The 22,346-nt window shown below is 36.2% G+C and overlaps 1 protein-coding gene across 1 annotated transcript in view; it reads left to right on the plus strand.

Annotated features, from left to right (window-relative positions):
- Positions 1–22,346, plus strand: part of SYN2 (synapsin II) — a gene marked incomplete at both ends in the record, with an annotated part of 196,575 nt that overhangs the window by 60,697 nt on the left and 113,532 nt on the right. Inside the window, 3 exons of the mRNA XM_082321718.1 lie at positions 14,877–14,934; positions 17,362–17,453; positions 21,378–21,534. Coding sequence (XP_082177844.1) covers positions 14,877–14,934; positions 17,362–17,453; positions 21,378–21,534 — 307 coding nt within the window. The remainder of the gene's footprint in view (positions 1–14,876; positions 14,935–17,361; positions 17,454–21,377; positions 21,535–22,346) is intronic.

Here is a 22,346-nt window from a genome sequence, read left to right on the forward strand (position 1 = left end):
CCTTTGGCCAGTCTGGGTCAGCTGTCCTGGCTGTGCCCCCTCCCAGCTTCTTGTGCACCCGGCAGAGCAGGGGAAGCTGAAAAGTCCTTGACCAGTGTGAGCACTACTTAGCAACTACTTAGCAACAACTTAGCACTACTTAGCAAGAACCAAAGCATCAGTGTGTTATCGACATTGTTCTCATCCTAAACCCAAAACACAGCCCCATACCGGCTACCAAGAAGAAAGTTAACTCTATCCCAGCTGAAACCAGGACAATGATGCAAAAAAATTAAGTCATAAACTGATACAGAGAACTTCCCAGTTTTCTTTGTCTCACAATTTTGACATCTAAACCTGTCTTGTATTCATTTATGAGCACAAGATTGCAACTTTTCTTTCTCTCTAACCCTACCTGTCAGATGGTCAGCTTGATCTGAGAGCTGTGTACCAGCCAAAAGAGGCACAGGGTTGTTACATTCAATAATGGGGACCACAAGCTAACGAGGTCTCAAGTTGTAGGTGTAACCTACCATTTTCCCTTCTTCCACACGTGAGACAAATTTATGAGTGGGATTTTCTTTGCTGGGAGAAATAAAATTTTAGGGAATCTACTCTAGCTGTTATTCTTTTTAGTAAATAATTATGCCTTCATTTTATTTTTCTTTTCATTTTTAAATTTTGCAGTCTCTCAAACAGAGATAAAATATAAAAGCAAAAGTCAGTGGGGGCTTTTGGCCATTGCCAGCACTGTACCCGTGCATCTTTTTAATTTGTGAAAAGCTGCACTGTAGCTCGGGTTGTGATAAGTTCATTTGTTTTATTTTAATCTAAGATACAACTGAGAAAATGCTTCAACTGTTTCTTTTCCCTCAGAAATTTTGTAGAAGCAGAGTTATAATGCACAATAGGTAGCAATAGCAAATAGATGGAAATTACTGTTCAAATTACTTTATTTACAACGATTAATATTTCAGTTTAAAATTAAACCACCATTACTTTTGAATGAATACTTTTTGATTGACAAATTGGTAAGTACTCCCAACTAAAATTTTTTTTTTCCTCTGAAGTTTTGATTTTTCTGGAGCTTCAGTTCAGAGAGAAGTCTGCCCAGCAGATGGCAGTGCTTGATCAAAATGTAGGTGTAAACCTGCTCTGGTTTTGTTCTGAATAGATGGTGCTTTGTGCAGCAGCTCTGATTCACTTACAGAGATTCTTTATTACATAAACACAGACATTGTAGACATTGACTAATCCTGGTTTGTTTTGCTTTTCTTTTCCAGCAGTAGTGAAAGTGGGCATCCTAATGAAGTTTAATGATATTGCTGAAGATACGAAATAACGTAAAGAGAAATAGAATTTTTGTCTTAACTAATCCTGATTGAATGGACAGAATTTGAAATGCATTTAGAAGAAATAATCATGACAGTCTTAAGTCACTGAGGTTGGTTTTGATTGCCCTTAAATCTTGAGGAAGGAATCTGTCCTTATTTACCACCTACCATTTGTGCATGTTATGACTATATTATCAAAAAATGAGATCCACTAATAAGAAATCTTTAAAAAAAATAGTGCATAAGATTCCATCTGTAACTCAATAGTGTGAATTTCTTTTGAATTATCTCCTGGCCAATGGAATGCGGCGAGCAGTCCATGAGAATGGAGAAACTCAGACTACAGGAGCTTAAAATGAAGTTACTGAACATAATGCTCATCAAGTTTGTTGCTGATTGCTATAGAAAATAGATGTTGTTACCGAAAAGAAAAGTTATAAAAACTACTAGGGATAAGAATGAACCTCTGAAGTGGCATACACAGGACCAAAGATAGAAACTACTGACTTCAAAAGTAATCAGAAATATTTTGCTGATTAGCTTTAAAAAAAAAAAAAAAAGCCATGTCTGCAATCCTGGTGAATTTTCTTTTGATTGTGCTGTTAGAAGTTTGGGGATTACTTGCTCATTTTATTTTGTTCTGTTTTTTTTTCCTAGTTCACAACTGAAAAAAAGAAGGATTTTAGAGAAAACTGGCAGTCTGCCACTATGTGGGAGTTTGATACTAGAGTTGTCTCAAAGCAATCACTGCTATAACTACAGACTAATTTGTGTTGATGCAGTAGCAAACTAGAATGAGTGTAGCAGCCTTTCTTTCTTGAGCAAATTAAACTTGCAGTATGGATATCTTGGGTCTCTGAGTCTGAAAGGTTTTCAACACATCCTGAATTTTTGTACCAACAGGCCTTATTGTAGAATAATCAAGAAAATATTCTTAGTCTGAATGCTGTTATTTGTTCATGTTTTGTTTACTCGTTAGGATGATCATCCTTGCCCAGAGTCATAAATTCACTAGCAAAAATATTTACCAGTAACTAGCTGCAGATTTTGGATCTTACGTAACAAGGGCTTGCACATGCCTGCTATTTTGATCTTTGCCAAATGGCAGTATCTTCATGGGAAAAGTACTCCCATCTTGTTCTCTAACGACTCCCATCCAAATGAATCAGTGCCATGGACTGCAGACTTGTGGTTGCCCAAGGATCCGTTAGTGGAGAGGTGACTAGTAGCATAAGCTAGCCACTTCCCATTAGGGACCAAAGTGGGTGGGTGTAGCCCACAAAGTGATGTAGGGCTGGATTCAGTTCATCTCTTGGGCATCCTTGACTAATGTGCTGTATGTCGCCAGCTAAATTTAAAGCAGTCTTTCCACGGTACAGTTCATAGAGGGAAGATCTGCTCAAATCTCTGAGATTTTGGAACAGCCTTTGCTATTGTGTGCAAAAGAGAGCAGGTCCTGTTCTCACCCCTATAGGCACTGGGGGAATTAATCCCATAAACGTGCATCGTTCAATTATGAAATTGTTACAACTATTGCTATGCTTTAACGTATGTCAAAAGACAATGCATGTTTGCATCTTAGTTGTTTCATGTCTGTTACACTACCATTTTTTTGGCAGTGAATCTCATATTTGACAGCATTTAGTTGTGCAAAAAAAAGACAGCGCTCAGCTGGGAAGGGGAAGAGATGTTGGAATACATGTTCAGCAGTTGCCTCTGCTCCTCACAGCTGTGAGGTACTGCCAGTCAGCTAGGGCTGTGGACTGCTGGGGAGCTTGCAACACAGCCTCATCAGGAGATTTCTGCTCCAAAGATTGGCATGGTGCTGGATTTCAAAATCCCAAATTTGAGGTACAGTATACTGTTATGTATTGCTCCACTTTCAGAGCTGAATGTGACCTGAGTGTAATGCAGACCTTGCACGAAGTAGCCTGTGCAGCTGTACAGCAGACACTTGGAACAGTGTGGGACTTGTTTGATTTCAGTGTTCATTAAGCACTAAAAACTCAGATCACTTTTGTTTTACAAATAATGAGGAGAGTGTGAGCAATTGTGTGATTTTGTATTATTGTAATGCATAGTTAGGCCAAAATGAATGTATCACTCATGGAGATTTTTTTTTTTTTTAATTCAGCTCCTAATTAGATGCACTATAAGCAAATAAAGCGTTTGCACAGCTGCCCACAAAAAGCCAAACCTGTCAGACACTGCTTTCATGAAAGTTATTGTCATGTATCCTGGTCATGTTTCTCGTTTTTCATGGCTTCCCCTTTGTCTCAACATCCTTGAGACTTGTGCTATGTGTTATGTTACAGGTCCCACAGACTTTACCTGACTTCTAGTTTTATGGACTGTTCCTCTGTAATAATTTTTAAAGCCCATATTCCCCCAGTCTCATCTGGGGAAGGGGTGGGTGATGCTTCCAGCCTAGTGTATTAGTTGTGGTGCCAGTTTACTGTAGAGAAAAATACCATGTAGCAGTACTGGAAAATTCTGTTCTCTAATCCATAGCAGGAAGCTGAAAATCCTCGGCAACACAGGCTCTTAGTTATTTGGCTTTGTAGAGAGTATTCAAATTGATAAACCAAACATGGATGTTTTGAGTACAGACAAAGTTATATGTGATTATACTTTTAAGTGTAATATTAAAATGCAGGGTGGTTAGTTTAGTTTTATAACATATTGGGAAGCTTAATTCTGAACAGAAGAGACTTCCTTTTAGTGAAAGGGTTGGAGTATTGAATCTAAAATATATTCCTTGCTGTATTTTCAGAACCCCCCATTCATGCATGTTTTGCAGGAGTTACTAAACAAGTGTTCTATTTTCAGGTCTTCGCTAATGTAGTATCCTGTTTGAAAAAATTTCTAGTGGTGATTTGTTAGGATAAAAGTACCAGTATGTCTGAAAGTGTGTCCAGAGAAGGAATATATGGAGGTACCCTGAAAGTGTCAAAATGGTAATCTGCTACACCATTCCACATGCTTCCCTGCAGAACATGGCATAAAATGTAGTTTTACAAAAAAAAAAAAAGTGAAAAAGTGATACTGGAAAAAGTATTTTCTATTTTCTTGGTATCCATTCGTACTGAGAATTATCAGTATAACGCGTTTCCGACAGCTATTGTAACTTGAGTATCTTGAAGCAATTTGTTTTTCATGGCAGCATTCTGGACATTCCTCCCAAGATAGTGGGTAGATAAAATGCATGTTTCTGAAGCTCATTCTTCCATAATAACAGATAAATTAATATTTTTTGTTCTGCTGAGCACAGTGCATGAAATACTTCTTTCCTTGGGGGGAATTGCATTGGAGGTACCACCCAGCTTTCTGATACAGTGGTATCATATTTAGAGTCAGAGGAGACTGTCATGAAGCCAGTGGAAACTGAGTGTGTGTATGTGCATGCATGTGTGTGAGGGAGGAAAAAAAAAACCCTTTAATAATATTGATTAATTCAACTTAAAATAAGAAAGGAGTATGCAAATCATTAGCGATTGCTGTTCATTTAATCCATGTTGATGTCAGCGATGCATTTCCTTGTGGGTTATTGCTAACGCTGTGTTAAATACATAGACACTGTTTGTACCATTTCTGTTTATATGCTTTTTCTAGTAGATCTAAAACTATTTACAAGTTAGGTTGATGCTACATGTCATGCTTAACGTCCATCATTCAGCACAAGCATACACCTAACTTTATGCTAATGAAGTATTTCCCCTGTTTTCAACCAGCTCCTGTGTGTGACTGCTACCTGGCCCCTGCTATTCTTTCAAAGAAGGTTTGATACCCGTGCAGCTACCTTAAAGCTACTGAAGCCAGAAAGATGACCATGGATCTGTATTTATCTGTGATTGGAAACATTTTTTTAGCCAATCTGATATACATTTCTTTCTACAGAAGAGGGCAGCAAAAGCCATATACTCTTTACTGCATCTATCAAGATGCTAAACCAAGTTACTTAAGGAGAGCTATGAAGACTAGGTTTTCTAATCTATCTGGTCGGAGAAACAGAGCAGCACGTGACTGTCTTTAAGCATAGGTTTCAATTGCGTGAAAAAAAAAAAAGAAACATCAAGGACTGTTTCACACTGATTATTTGAGATCTTGATTCAAATGGGGCCTCTAGTATTCCTGTAACATGAAGCTAGTGATAGAATTGGAAGAGACCCCAGATCTGTGGGATGGAGGCGAAAGGATCTCTGAGCCAAAGATCAAAGCAATTGCTGATCCGTGAAAAATCTTTTTATCCTTCACTCATTTAAATCTAGTTCTGTATTGGTATACCACAGAAGTATTGTTGCAACAGTGTGAAACGCTTGTGGGGGTCCAGTTGGGGAAAAAAATACTCAGACTTGCCTGTACCATCACTGCCATTCTCTGTCAAGGCCACTCTTTTGATAGAGTGTGGGTTTGTGTGTGTGTGTGTATGTATATCTCTAATAAGATACTCTGGCACTTGTGGCAATCCTTTCTTCTCCCATTGCTCCATGTTTTTGCTGGGTCTTGTCCCTGTGTAGGGCTGAAGATTTAAGGTTTGATATTAAGGCTGAAGGTTTGGTGTTGTACTAAATCTGGTTTAACTACAAGCTGTGGCTGAAAGGGTGCGCACTGTCTCTCCCACTTTCTCTCCAGACGTGCATGACTTTTGCACGCTTTCCCCCTCTTTCTTATCTCATGTTGACTAGTTTGTTCAGAATCTCATCTGTAGGACGAGCACAGAGGGGAACTAGCTGGAGAGGTTTTTAAGATGAAGTTTCTATATTAAGTGCGGGATCCCCAAAGGTGAAAATTCAAACAATGTGATAGCCCAACATGTAATATTTGAAACATCACTTTGTAATGTCTCCAGACATAAATGATTCAAATTTTCTCACCTCACAGAGTCACACATCTTGCTTAGAGGCATTTAAAGCACCTTGGAGAATTTAGTATAAATGGAAAAATTAAAAAGCAGATAAATTTCTGCTGAAGAGTTTATCGATAATGTGGATTCAGTATCAAAGATTCTTTCACTCCACGCTGTTTTTTATGGCATTTCAGATGTTGTCAGAAATTACCTTCTGTTAGTGTAAAGTCTTTAGGCTCACTTTATTTTCTTTACCTCAATAGGTAAAAAGTAAGCTCAATTATCTCTAGATGCTATTTCTAGATGGTTTGTTGTTTTCTGTCATAAACCAATCACCAGTGGCTGCATTGTGTGACATTTTTGCCACTTACTCAAGATAATTTAGAGTGCCTTTCTAAACAGTAGAATTGCTCATTAACAGTTTGTACTACTTTATCTTTGTTGTCAACAGAATGAGAAGCTAGAAAGAATGAAATTCTTAGTTGGTAGGGAGACTTGGAAATCACAAATTTAACTTTGTTACTTTAGCCTGCAATATTATTACATTGGCTACAGTACATAAGATTAAGGAACTTAGAGCAACTGGTGCAGAACATGCAGTTTGAGTCTTAGGGCACTAAGAACCATTAAAACCTTCATCAGTATTTAGAACAGCAATATTTCGTAATTTGGCTAGTGATGTTTTCCTGTATAAAAGTTGGGACTTTCTGTTCATCTCATGAGTACAAAATATTTTTATGAACCTAACCATGGGAAAGTGTAGTAGTCATTCTAATGAGTCTAACAGATTTGGAAAAGGTTATAACATGTTGCATCATGTATGAGGTCTTCTAGTGATGAGGGAATGAACATTTAAAAATACTTTCATTTGTCATGTAATTTAAAAAAAAAAAAGACCACAGAAATTACGTCGTGACTATAAATCTTGAACAGAAGTAATGGGCTAATGGTAAATATTACATAATTGGAGGTGTGGGATTTTGAGACATTACCAGAAGGGCAGACTAGCGTTTGGTCATGAAAGAGTACTTGTTTCAGCTTGAGTGGGCAGAAAATTAGGCATTTTCAGTAAAGCATGCTGTTCAAAAGACGTAGAAAATTTAAGCTCAAATGAGAGATTCAAGAGTAGGACGCATTTTCTTCTTGATTAGATCTCTAGTGAAAACACTGTATTCAGGCACAGAACAGAGTGACAAATAGAAGGGCTCCTGATCAAAACAACAAAGATGGTTCTTGGGCTGGAAGATCTGTGTGGTTGAAGAATAAAATGGCTTTGTTTTGTTTAAATAATCAGACTAAAGGAGATAAAATTCTGATATATGCCAAGGGGATAGGATAATTTGTTAAAAAAAAAAGGGGGGGAGGCTAGTAATAAATTAGGAGAAAAAAATTGGGATTGAATCAGAGATTGTGGAAGCCTCCGAAGGTGCCACATATAAAGGTATTCTGAAAAAAACCCTTCCTAGCAAGGGGGATGTGCAGCACAGAAAGGGAAATGGAATAATTGCTGCTTAATAAGCTTGCATTCTTTATTTGTAGATTGTTTATGCTTTCTTTTTTAATATGCTTTTAGAGGTGAATCTCTTTGGGCAACTTCTCTACTGTCTGGTCAGGAAAATCCTCCACTGAAAAATGTTTACTCTCTGCTTTTTCATGAGTTTAATCATCACTGGTAGAGGGAATGGGGAAGGGTATGATGGTTCAGTGCCTCTGCAGAGGAAAGGCTGCATGCAGGAGCTCTGCTTTTTAAGCATGTATTTAAAAAAGTTCTTTGCTCCAAGTTACAGAATTCAGGGAAGGAAAGCCTTGTAGCAGAGAAGAAGTGTTTCCTACAGACTTTTTCTATTGTCCTGTTAAGTTTGAACTCTCGGGTGCTTTCATGATCCTCAATAAAACCAGGTAGATCAGCAATGAAGAAATCCTGTTAGCTTGATAGAATTAACCATGTAATAGGTTCCAATATTAGGCCATCTGGGATGACTCCACCATGTGCTAATATATACTAGGACTATAAGTGCTTGGTTTTGTTCCTAGGCATTCTCTTTCCATATATTACGATTGACAAGATTGGTATAGTAGCAGTAGAGACAGTGGTTTCAGGTAAAGATATACAGTGAAGACCGAGACATATTGTACCAGTGGAAACAATATGATATCCAAAAAGATATGACCATGTTGTGCCATTGGGCACAGAAGAAAATGTTCAGAAATCATTTCTGTTGTGACCTCGATAGATTAAAAAGTAGGCTAAAATGCAGTTGTTTATATGTTACCTTATTGGCAGAAGCTAGCACTTATTTTTTCTAAGAAAGAACAGTATATTTTCCCCTTCAAAAGTCTAGGCTATGACATAGAAGGAAGAACGGCATTAATTGTGTCCTGCCTGTCGTACTGGGAAAAAAAAAGTGTTTATGAAATCAATCAAGTTTCAGTTAGGGTTTCTGTGGGTTGTCAGATCACACAGTGAATAATTGGAAAGAGCAATCCGTGCGTCCTTGCCATTACAGTGCTTCCATTGAATTTCACATTTCATCAAACCAAGTGATTAACAGCAAAACTGAACTGGCCTGATACAAATGTGAGTTATGGAACCTGTTAAAATAAGCCGTACTATTTCAGAGCTGACAAAATGTGCTGCTGTTCAAATTTACAGGCTCCTGGTAATGGAGATTATCATTAATCTAATGAAATCCAACTCAACAGGGAGCACTACTAAAACTAAAAGTCATGCATTTGATATGTTCTGTCATTTATTTTGTGGTGGTGGTCTGCTTCTTTTAAGACAATTTCTGTATGAAGTAATAGCATGAGAAAACATAATTGGTTTATGTGAGAGTAAAATACTGGTTGAGTCAAGTGCCAAAGGTATAACTTTACAGTGCACAAGAAAAAAAGAACATGTTTTAAATCCAAATAGGTCTTTGCAGAATCTGAGTAACACATTTAAGAGTATCAAGGTCTTTAAGAGTCAGGTTTTAAATAGGGTATTTTATTTTTTTATAACAGTCTCTTATCAGTCTCTTGTTGCAGAAATGTGGAACAAGTAAATAAAAGAAAGTCTGTAAACCAAGATGTTTATAGTATTCTTAATAAATTAAAAGAAAGTCTGTAAACCAACATGTTTATAGTATTCTTAATAAATTCTTCTAATTAGTCATGATGGCAGCATCACAGCAGTTCCAAATGATGAGCTGCATTAGCTAGGCTGGTTGGTTGAGAGTCAGTATAGCAAATGTTGATACTACCAGCCAGTTGCAGAGCCCATTGATAGTAGTTTCAGTAGATTGTGGGTTAGGTCACATAAAATGAAAATACTATGCAAATCTTGTCATATGCTTGCTTTTGATAACAGTTTCTTGTGGTTTTCATATATTTACAAAAGTCTACATAACAGTCTAGAAAGTCCTCAGTACATGGAAGAAGTAATCGTTTTATTCCTTGAAATGATCCTTTATTGCAGCTTCATGATATGTATGTGATCATGTTTTTAAGCTGTTATTTCCTTCGCAGATTCTTTTGATTTCATATTGAAAACAAATATATTTACAAAACTGCTGTCTTAAAAACCATGTACTTAGAATGTGTCGAGATTATATCACTCAAATGTTAATTCTAATATATATAATTTCATTAGATTGTTCAACGCTTTTTCATGGGACAGTAGAGAAGATTACCAAGTGTATTATGTATGAAATTTAACAAGAGCAAGTGCCAGATTCTCCACCTGGGATGGGGTAATCCTGCTTATACATACAAATTGGGGGATGAGAGGCTGGAGAGCAGCTCCGTGGAAAGAGATCTGTGGGATTTGGGTTGATGCTATGTTGAGTGAGTCAACAGTGTGCCCTGGCAGCCAAAAGGGCCAACCGTGTCCTGGGGTGCATCAAGCACAGCATCGCTAGCCACGCGAGGGAGGTGATTGTCCCACTCTACACTGCACTGGTGCAGCCCCACCTTGAGTGCTGTGTGCAGTTTTGGGCCCTTCAGTATAAGAAGGACATCAAATTATTAGAGTGGGTCCAGAGGAGGGTGACCAAGATGGTGAAAGGCCTCGAGGGAAAGACTTGTGAGGAGGGGCTGAGGTCACTTGGCTTGTTCACCTTGGAGAAGAGAAGGCTGAGGGGTGACCTCATCGCAGTCTACAACTTCCTCAAGGGGGGCAGCGGCCGGATCAGAGGTACTGATGTCCTCTCTTTGGTGACCAGCGATAGGACACGAGGAAATGGAATGAAGTTGCTTCAGGGAAGTTCAGATTGGACATGAGGAAAAGGTTCTTCACTGAGAGGGTGGTCAGTCACTGGAACAGGCTCCCCAGGGAAGCAGTCATGGCACCAAGCCTGTTAGAGCTCAAGGAGTGTCTGGACGACGCTCTTAGTCATATGGTTTAGTTTTAGGTAGTCCTGCGAGGAGCAGGGATTTGGACTCAATGATCCTCATGGGTCCCTTCCAACTTGACATATTCTATGATTTTATGATTATGCCAGTGTTCCGTGTTTTTTTAGCACTCTGTGTTACTGGATCACCTAGCAGTACAAATGGGATGCTGATGACATCTTAGATACAATCATATTTCCATTAAATTAATAGAAAATACTGACTGCTGGAGGTAGATTGACTATTCCTGATTCAGCATGAAATTAGAGCAGCATATACAAACCATAGTTTTTCTGGTACAAAAACTTTGAGACTGAATCTACTTCTTTTTCTTTCTCTTCTTTCTCTTCTTTTTCTTTCTCTTCTTTTTCTTTCTCTTCTTTTTCTTTTTCTTTTCTTTTTTAAAAAAAAAACTGAATTAAATAATCAGTTATTTCTAAACAGATTTTAACTTGAAGACTGGGCTTGCTTTCTGTTCAACATTTTCTATTCTATCACTGAGGCTAGTGTAGCACACTTTTTAAGTTCATGGAAGTCTGGCTGGTTTTGTGTCAGTAGTCTGCCAAAATGTTTACATGTATATGATAATTCCAGTGAACCAGTTATTTGAGACTACTGTGTAAATATATTTTTATATGTACGTACATTACCTTGGTTGAAGTAAATTATGTTAGCTGTTTATAAATGTTGACAGTCTGCAATTTGTGTACCCTAGAGGGTGCTACTGTTCTAAATGAACAAACTTGTCCTGTTGTAGTAAACTGGCATTATAATTATTTTTGAGTGTATAATCTTATTGATAGGATCAGTAATTAGTTCTCAGTTCACTGTTCAGACATACCGAGAAATCGGTGTTCAAATGGAACTGATTACTGTGCACATTTTGTTATTTGTACAGAAATCAGACAACAAGTGCTACGCTAAATTGACAAGTGTAAATAGCGGTGTTTAAGGGTATGCAGTGCTGTGAAAATAGGAGACTTAGTTACACACATGAGCAGTGATTTGCAGGACTGGACCCTACATGTTTGCTGGGTGCATGCTTTTGACTTTATTAAAGACTGTTGCTGATAAGCTCTGCATTGCGGTGATAAAGAATGCAAATTGAAGAAGTATAAACCTGTTGCATGTTAGCAAATGATTTTCCTGTTGATTTTGCTGCCAGTTGAAAGTAGCACCAATTTCAATATTTTGTTCATTTATATGAAATGAAACCACATTGGTTTCATGGCATAGTAACATACTGTGGAAATGTATGTAGATGCTGTGTAGTTTGAGGGAAATATTTTGGGTCTTTTGTATATATTTGAAACATTTTTAGTGCTTACTGCTTCATTCATTGTCTTTGCCAAAGTTCAGTAAGTAGTATGAGTTCATACTAGGCTGCATCTATGGCAACTGTATATTCTATAGTTGTTTAATTTTAAATGTGCAAATTTTTTTTCCAGAAAATGAATTGTGAAGCAAGAAATCCATAAATATTTCACACATCTTGAAAAAATTCTGACTAGAAGAGGTCATGCTATAACTCCAGTAGGTGGCATTCATATTAGTAGCTGTCCATTTTCTCTACATTTAGGCTTTGGAAAGCAACTGTTTTACATAGTGAGTTTCAGATGAATAATGGTATTGCTTTCTTTCCTTCTCTTCCCTACATACAATGCCAGAAATCATCAACAATGGGCAGCCAAATGTTACTTGAATTGGGGCATATTTGTTTTGTTAACTTTACTCATGCTGACAGCTAACCTCACACTCTTCTCAAATGCCTTGCCTAGAGATCCTGACCTTGAAAGCATTACTTCCTTTCTATGGAGGTGCTCCGAGAGTTGATATACGGGTATTCCATGCTCAGTACTAAGAGTAATAAGGCATAACATGAATTTCAAACTGCAGTTTGGTGAAATTCTGTAAATCAATAACACCAAAGAGTCTCGTTCCCCATCTCCCCTCAATAAAAAAGAAATAATTTAAGCATGTAATAAATGTCTTTATGATAGGATTATACATTTCTCATATTGCAAACAGGAAATAGTTCAAGCAGGGCATGACTATATTTCCTAAGTACAGTAAATACCATGAAAACTGGGTTCTATTTCACAGCAAACTCATGCTAAGAATTCCTTAGAGTTTGTTCTGAAATGACTGAGTCATGACTTTTTGCTGTAAGTTATTTTTTAGAGATATCAAGATAAATTCTTGCAGTTTGCAGCTCAACATTTCAAGAATATTATTGAATATTATACATTTTTATAAAAGTTGTTGGTTAAAGCTACTTTGAAATTAAGTCTCTTTAAATGTTTAAATGTCACTTTTGTTTTCAAGCCCCAGATTGCTTAACTTCAGTACTTACTATTACTGTTTATTTTCAAAGCTGAAGTAATTTGTTGAAATGTGAATCATGCCAGAGTTTAGTTGTTTAAAGGTTGCCTCATCTAAATGATGTTGAAGCAGAAAGACTGAATTTAAAGGAATAGATTCTCACTAATTAATAATTAACTAATGTTTTGAGTACATTCCAATAGGTGCAATGGACTTAGCCCTCATGGGGATCAGAATTGCAGTTTTAAATATTTTACAAAGTGGTAAATCATAGGTTTTCAACTAATACATTTAAGTTGTCTGTTGTTACAAATTGGTTGCTTTTCTCCTGAGGCAGATGTGGTGTTATCTTTGAAAATGATACCTTCCTCTCTGGTCTGGCTTTTGTGGACTTCTCTCAGGGTAATACACATCCTTGGTTTTTCTGCACCTATTAGATTAACGTGGTCCAGCTGGTGCTTCTGATATAACAGCACTATAAAACTTAAACCATATCCAGACATCTTCAAAGTTGTCAAGAGGTGATTTTCATATTCCCCATATGGACTTCCAGAAAAAATTTGGAAAGAAAAATAAGTGATGAATAATAGTTCTTTAAGTTAGACTTGTGATACAGTGTATTTAACTTCTACCTTTGGTATTGGCAAAAATATTTGACAACAGTATGCCGAGTATGCACCTCCTATAATAAAATGATGGATTTCAAACTTCATATTTCATGTGTATTTATTACAAGAAAACAGTGTAAACCAGTAATGCAAATGCTTTCTTCGTTGTTATCTTCTTACCAATTGCATGTTCATACAGAATTAATTGTTGGGCAATATTTTCATATGCCATTTCAATATAAACACTTTCTTTGCTTTCTACCATCCATTACCCGTAACACCTAAGATATCCTTAAGAAATATGTTGCCAAAGGCAGTGTTTTCCGTTGATTATTATGAAGTTTGCCTCTTCCTCTGTTGAAACCAGTGGTGAAACTCTTCTGGACCTCAGTGTGAAAAGGATTTTCCAAAAGCAATAATGAATTGTTTTAATATGTAGTGTACTTTCACTGATTACATAGATTTAGTTTAATATGATAGCATTTTGTCAGATGTTGAAAATGGACAAAATAACTTTTTTTAACACTTGAGATGTTCTCTGGTGTTCTTTTTTTTGGATTGTGCAACAGGTTTTTGCTTGCATATAATAGAAGTGGGAAAGGTACTCTAGGCTTTGGCTTTAGCAAAGAAGGTGCAGAGAGAGACTGATACCGTATCCCTTTTCCAACTTCAGAGTGTTAGAGTAGTACCCTGTTATCAACAGATTTTTTAAAATTCCCATTTACTCCAAAGCAGATACATGCTGCATAAGGCATACAACTGACAGCTTCCTAGAAGAATGTCTGCTTGCTGGGAGACTGGATCATTGAATTCAGTTCTGTTTTATCACAGCAGTCCTGATGCATAATAATTACTCATAAACTCTCCTTCAGATTAATTACATTGTCTCAACTTAGTCTAGAAAAAGCAAAACTGATTAGTAAATCAGGCACTCGCAAATTTGGTAACAACAGTCTCCAGTACCTCTGATATGTTCTTTAAAAACAAGGTAAAGTTTTGAAGCATAGTGTTTCAAATAAACCAGTTTTTCTAAATAAGCTAAGTGGATAAAGATTAACATGAGTGGTTGTTAGGATGTTGTTCACATTGAAATGAATTTCTGCTGGCATTGTAATGAGAGCAGGATTGCATCTTTTTAGTGGTACTCATATTAATAACTAATTGTGAAATATGTATTTCAGTATACTTTAGTATACACGTTAATGTTGAAAAGCACATTATGATATGCTTTTTATCACAAAATACTATGTGATGGGATGCTAAGGATACAAGGATGGTCAAAGGAAGGGGAATTGTGTATGTGTAGTAGGTAGATTCAATATATTGTGTGTTTTCAAGACACTGAAGACCGTACAGGAAGCTACTGATTAGATACATATATCCTTGATTTTCTCTCTCCCTTTTTTCCTGCAGGGCGAAGGCTTTTCGTGGAAAAAAGGTCCATGGAGAATATGACATAAAGGTTGAACAGGTAACTAAATGACTTAATCTGAGTGTTATTTTCATATTTGTGTATTTATACATATATATATATATGTATGTATGTATGTATGTGTAAATACATACCTCCCTGGAGGTATTTCAAAGACGTGTAGACATGACGCTTAGGGGACATGGTTTAGTGGTGAACTTGGTAATGTTAGGTTAACGGTTGGACTCGATGATCTTAAGGGTCTTTTCCAACCTAAATGATTCTATGATTCTGTATGCATATATGTATAGATAGATACATAGTCCTTTGTACTTCAAAAAAACCTCACAAGTCAAGTAGAACACTCAAAGATTTAATTATGTTTCATTCTAATGTGGCTCTTTTTAGAGGATTCTGACCATAATTTGCACAAGATTAAAAACGTTGTATTCAAAAGTTGTTGCTTACTGTGAATTTCCCAGACACTCCATGAATTACATGTTGCATTTCTGTATCACTAATTCCTTTACTTAAGAATATACATACACTCTGGTTGCAGTGCTAGCATGTGGTTTTTTTAAAAAAAAGCACTGGATAAATGTGGAGATATAATTCAGGGTGTATTAGAATTATGGCTATTTTATTTGAGATAGCTGTCTGAAGCTAGGGAAGTAAATAAGTCTTTTCACTGCTTTTCAGTCTTGAATTCGACAAATAGATGCTACTGTAAGAAGCTTCAGTACTTAAACTGAATTGTTTTGTCATTGGAATTTCAGAGAGTGAGGGAAAATTATCACTAGCTGTGTGGATTCAACTTATGTAAATTCACTGTAATAGTATAGCATCTAGCTTTGCTCCATTCTTTACACCATTGAATATCTGCTGATGTTCTTGGCTTGGAAGCATGGAAAGCTTTGCCAGGGATCTTCAAGAGTATTGAGGGAGAAACAGGAAAAAGAAAACAAGCTATTTTGTCCCAAAATACCGTTACACCTAGATGAGACCATGCAGTTGACATCATGCACACTGTCTCTTTAATATTAACAAAAGCTCTGTGTAAGCTTAGAATTTCCTTCATATGGTCTGTTGTAGGACCAGAACCACCTTTAATCAGTAAGAGACTGAAAGTCTCTGAACCCTACTAATCACTTTGTAACCCGTCAACACTGTGACAATCGTATACAAATAGTTATTAACAACTACTTTAGTGTTCTTTTGCTAATACCAGAGAGCATTATTTTATTTTTATACTACTTACAGCAACTTATCTGTAGCATACAATATTTTCTGTCATGTACTAAACTTCTAAACTACAAAATCTGTCTTGTGTATCCTTGTAATTGTTTAATATGATTTATTAATTGGAGAGATCGGTTGTCAGTCTCAGATTAAATAGATTTTAAATGATTCTTTAACATTGTCAGCACTTACACAATATTTCAATCTCTCACCATTTGCACTGTTTTTACAATAATGTTAAAACTGCCCCTCATGTTTAGAACATTGTAACACTGATCCAAGAAAGTATATAAGCATATGGGATTTAACGAAGAGACATCCATGCTGGAAACCAAGCACATACTTAAGCTATTGAGTTGCAGCAGTGGTTAGAGTAGTCAACACTTGCCTTAACTGAACACTAAATTCTGAAAGCCGTACACAGATTTTACTTAGGAAGACTTTCAGTGATACCATTTTTCAAGAGGAGACTAATGAGAATTCTGACACTCTCTATTCTGTGTTAGTGTCTGGGATAGCAAAGACACTTTTATTTATCCACTAGAAGACAGTTGGCTGCATTTCAATTATTCTGCTGTGTAATGTTATTGTAAAGTGCCTTGAGAGTCTAAGCTGATGAAAGACTGTGGATAAATGAAAAACATCCTGTCCTTTCCTTTCAAATAACTGTAGATTCCAGAGTATGGAAGTGATTCCTTTTAAATTCCACATTTCCAGTGTGAGAAGATATTTTGAAAAAGGTCTTTATTTGTGAATTTTGTGATTCAATCATTTATTAGCACCAGATCTTTTAAAAAGAAGAGTAAATGCACATAAAGGAAATAGAAAGGGATAAAGTATATGAAGAGACACTAAGTGCTATAAGAAAATATTCTATTTATCATAGTTATTTTAACATTGCTTTTGTGTAAATGTTTGTTGAGTCTGTATTAATCTCTTTGATAACACCATACAAAGCAAAAATATAATCTCTACACTTCTATGCAGACATGAATGAGGAAATACACTTGCTACTGCCCCACAATCCTTTTTCATGAAGTTTCTTGCTTTTTGCTTTCTTTGTATTAGAATTTATTCGAATGTGATGTGTCATAGGCAGCAAATACTGTTGGATTAATATTCTCTTAGTGCTCATTATATTCCAAATGCATCTTGTCAGCAATTCAGATACTGATACTTAAAATAAGGGATTTAGGAAAATAAAGGTAAAATAAACCAGACTGACTAATGTGAGTCTTCTTTTCATAGGCAGAATTTTCAGAAATCAACTTGATAGCCCATGCTGATGGCAATTATGCAGTAGATATCCAAGTATTTCGAAATGGCACTAAAGTTGTCAGGTAAGAAAAACTAAATAGAATAACAGCAAAAAACAATAAATGGCATCATGTATGCTTGTAAAAGGTACTGAATGATTTTTTGTATATGTGTGATAGGGATTTTGACTGATGCAATGCACCTTGGTCATTGGCATGAAGAGTAGGAAATAAAGTATCTGACCAGTGCAGTAAGTCCTGTTTGTGACATGAAGGAAATCTCTTGACATTTTGATCATGTGAAAGATGGATTTGATTAAGATGGGAATGAAGTCTGGTATAAAGAACACATGATTGGGAGTTAGGGTTATTGATTTGGACCTTATCTTTGCTAGAGAAATAAAGACAGTCTTGGTGATTTCATACATGCCAGGCCTTTCCAGATGAGCAGTATTTGTATCCACTGTTGAATATTTTCTATTGAAACAGGCCAAGTCCTAGCACTTCTCTCAGGATAGTTACTGCAATATCACTGTCTGTTTGAAAGATCTCAGTTTAAAAGCCTGAGATTTCCCAATAGGCTGTTTTGTTCAAAAAGGATTGTTCCAATTGAAGGCAGGGTAATTTTACCATTTTTTTTCAGTGAGGACGTCAACAGCCCTGTAAATGTAAGGGGAGAAAACAGGGGTACATCTGGGCAAAGTAAAAGCTTAAGTAAGTATTAGCAGAATTATTTCAGGCAGTCCTGTTTTGTATCTAATTTGTGGGAATTATTCCTGTTTTGGCCAGTGCAGTAACATATGAGTTAAGTGTAGCAGTTGTTTAGCTGAGGAATTGCATTCAGACAGGTAGATCAAGTCACTAACAAGGACCTGGTAGTTTACTGCTTATCTTTAGGCAAGAGTAAGAGTTCAGGGAGTTGGAGAGCATACAGCATGTCTTGTATCTTTGTGTTTTTGCATAACATCTGTCCAAAGAAAAGATTTGAAGATTTCTACTCATTCATGTAAAAAAAAATCAGGGGAAAAAATATTGCAAATAAGTGTACTTTATGCTTCAAAACTCACAACTGTTTAATCTCTTGGGTGTTCTAAAAATACTGCAGCTTAGTACAACAACCACATATGCCAAATGCACAAGATTATTTTCTTAGAAAAGTAAGAGATTTGATTTCTTTTTTTTTAGTTTTTGTTTTTTTTTTTTTTTCCCAACGATAGAAGTTTTGGAGCCAGGAAATCTTGATCACTGCTCCTTAGTGGCTTTTCTGTAGAGAATTTTCCAAACAGAACAAATATACTGTGGCCAAGTTAGCATCAAAACATGTCAATATTTAATGTGAGTTGGGAACCTCCAGAAAATAACATCTACAAGGATGTATATTTGCAATTTATGAGAAAACCTGGTAAAACTGCTGCTTATGTTAAGAAACAGAGAAATCTAGTTGTGTCATCAGATAACTCTGATAATGAGATGACAAAGGATTTTAAAATATTACCAGTTTTATGGGTACTTTATTTAACCAAATAGAACTCCCTGAAGTTGATAAATTTCACTCAAATCTGTGTGAGAGATCTGCATGTGCGTTCATACTTTCTGGTGTGAGAAGGATATGCAGGCACGATGGGACAGCAGTTCTCTGTTTCTATGATAACTTATTTGGAGATACAGAATATTTTTGAGAAACAAAGGTATTTTTTATAAATGTTCTGTATCTGCAGATAAGTGCTAGTCTTTATGTTGCTTTAAGCCTAGTCGGTTTGTGACATTTATTGCCTGAAGCTTGGAATGTGCTTCTTGTGTCACTAAAGAATGCAGAGATAATGATGGATATTACTTTATATTTTCAGTTGATAAGAAACTTCAGTTGAAATCCAGCATTAAATAAGGGTCAGACAATAGGATGCGTGGTATGTTCCTTTATTTCTGTCTGACTCAACTATCAAGAGAGATGGGAGAAACTGCTGGTCCCACTAGTATCAAAGCTCATATTGAATACGGACTATGAGCATATTATTAAAAAGGCCTGAATACTGAGATGAAAAGTCTTATGTGTTATTAATGTGAGGTCCAAAATGACCTTGTGTCATAGATTTATGAGCAAATTATTACTTAGTAAAATTATAGACATTTCAGTGACAAAATTTTGCTGCCTTAGTTTAGGAGGAAAAAACTGTGTAACAGGCACCTGCCTGTTTCATTTTTCTGAATGAAAATGAAACCATGAAAAATGGTATCTCATGTTGCATAATGCTGAGATTTTGGATCTTACAAACGCTTGATCCAGGATTAAAATTTTTCTCATGACCTTCTGTTGTATACACAGTCATTCTGTCCAGCGGTAATTACAGAACTAGAACAATTATGTAATAGTATCATGTCCCATTGAGGAGTTTTTGCAAAGCAAAACATATATATATATATTTTAAAGTACATTCCCCCAGTTGTTTCATTAAATCAGTATTTTAAAAGACACTTTCTGTTCTTTACTTCTATTTAAAAACACAGTCCTGTGTTTGAGATGGTGTGTAATCCCCTTAGCACTATTTTAAATGATAGAGGGCGTCTCTTTCTTTCACTGAGCAGTCTGCAGTTTTGATTAAGGCGTCATTAGTCCTCTAAGTATTATACTCATGCTGTGCCAGTAAATTGAATTTCCTTCGTTCAAACACTTGGCACACCACCATGAAACCTAGATCACAAATTCTCAGCACTATGCTACAAGTTGTTGTTTTGGGGTTTTTTTTGGTTTTTGGTTTTTTTTTTTTTTTTGAAACTTGTTAAAGGCAAGCATTTCTTTACAAGTTTTGGTCATTGGTCTACAGTGCCATTTTAATGACTCTTGACAGCAAATCTTTATAATGTTGCTTTTGCCGAATCATGCATTACATTTGAAAGCCAACTTAAGAATCCAGCTAATGTACTTTGACTACTGCATTCAGGCTGGAATCTCAAAACTGCTTAAGCAGTTTAAACATGAATTTGAATCGTTTTGTTTTGTTTTACTAGAGTGAGATTTCTGAATCATTCTGTAATCTTCAGAATTTTTCACTGCAGTATACAGCTTATATTTATTCAAGGCATGTAAATAATTACACTAATTTACGACACTAATTTAATTTACCCTGCAGTTATACCTCTTTCAGGAGGTTGATAGCTTCAAGCTAGTCAGTGTTTTTTCTACTTATAAAATTTGAATAAGGTGGAGAATCTTTCAACAGTCAAGTTTAGGAGTGAATTGCCCCTGTTCTGCTAGCTCTGTTCTGTTGCATTGTGTCTTCTGTTTTCCATAACTTCCTTCAGTAACTAAATGTCATGGTTTGAGTAAGGTGAAGATGGTGTCAGACTGGTTTGAAAGGTGCATGGTGATAGGACAAGAAGTCACAGAGGTTGCAACAGGAGAAATTCTGATGAGATACAAGAGAGAGAGAGAAAAAAAGCACAGTTGTTAAGCTTAGAAATTCATTTGACAAGTGTCTTGATCAAAAGTTGAATTGTGATTATCTCCAATTATGGTATGATTCCTTTTGCGAGCAGTGATGTTGCTTCATCTCTTACTGTCTTTAAAACAGTATGACAATAGTTGTGAAAAAAAAAAAATTGTTCCCAAGAAGCTTAAGTTTCTCGCAGAGACATTTGCCCGCTTTGGTTTTGATTGTCATTGCTCAGGAACTGGTGTACATAAACTAAGAACATACTCAGAATTTATATATATGGCTTATCTTTCAGTGGGAAGACAACCTGAAAAGCCATGATAATTTGTCTTTCCTCTTAATGGAGTCACATTATTGCCTGGATGCTGATGTTTTCTGAACAGCGGTTAAGAAATGATACAGTAGAGATTTTCATAATGCCATATTAATTCCTGCTGTTGTGTAGCATTTACCTTTGTGTTGAGTGTTCTTGTAGTACTCTATCTATCAGCTAGACATTTTTCCCTTTCAACATTTTGCTGTTGAAGGAAAAACAATTTGATCATTGACTGTTAGCAATGTATCTTTATCTTGCTAGGTCATTCAGGCCTGATTTTGTCCTTGTTCGACAACATTCATTCAGTATGGCAGAAAATGAAGATTTCCGTAACTTGATCATTGGAATGCAGTACGCAGGCATCCCTAGCGTCAACTCCCTGGAATCAATCTATAACTTCTGTGACAAACCGTGGGTGGTAAGTGATGTACTGAAAAGTTCTTCTGGTGCAAAAACAGTTAGTGACTTATTTTTGTTTGCATGTTTAATTCCCTTTCATGAATATTGAGTATCAAACTGCAAAGTTACTTAGCAGAGCAGTGAAGCAATAGTGAAAGGAATAAAAAGTAAGCTAGGATATTTAAATCATTTTTTCAAAGAGCCAGTGTAGGCAGTGTGGAGACAGAGAAAAAAAATATTTGTAGTACAAATAATGAAATAAGTGAGGAAAATAACGGAAAGCCTATCCACTGCTAACATACTTCCTCAAGTGAGGAAAGTCTGTTTATTCACAATTTGTCTGGGAAAAGCAAGCTGAGAATATTTTTCATATTTGTGGTTTTGAACGTAGTTTAAACAGACTTTTAGCCAGTGTTTTCCTCATGCCTGTGAAATTTTTGGGGCTACGCTTTAGCAAGGAAATCTGAAGCTATTAGTTTCCTCATTTGAAAGCTCTTTTCATAATCTTGTGCATATGGGGTAGGAGTTAGTCTTTTCAGTTACACCTAGAGTAATGAGGTACACTGGAGAATCACAGATATTTGCCAGTTTTAGTGTAGAAGCCAATTCGGTTTTTCATTACATGCTTTGTAGTGATGGAGGTAGAATTTGGTTCATGGAGAACTAAATGTTAGTAGCAACAAATTAAAATGTGGTGCTGTAAAAGTTGATTATCAATGGTGCAATCACTGTTCCTTTAATAGATGTATTCAGTTGCACAAGAGCTAATGAACCTTTAAAGAATACCACTTGTTATAAATAGCCAAAGCTTCATAACTTTTTCCTCTGATG

This window comes from Platalea leucorodia, assembly GCF_965183815.1.
Source record: "Platalea leucorodia genome assembly, chromosome: 9".
In the NCBI taxonomy this organism is placed as follows: Eukaryota; Metazoa; Chordata; class Aves; order Pelecaniformes; family Threskiornithidae; genus Platalea; species Platalea leucorodia.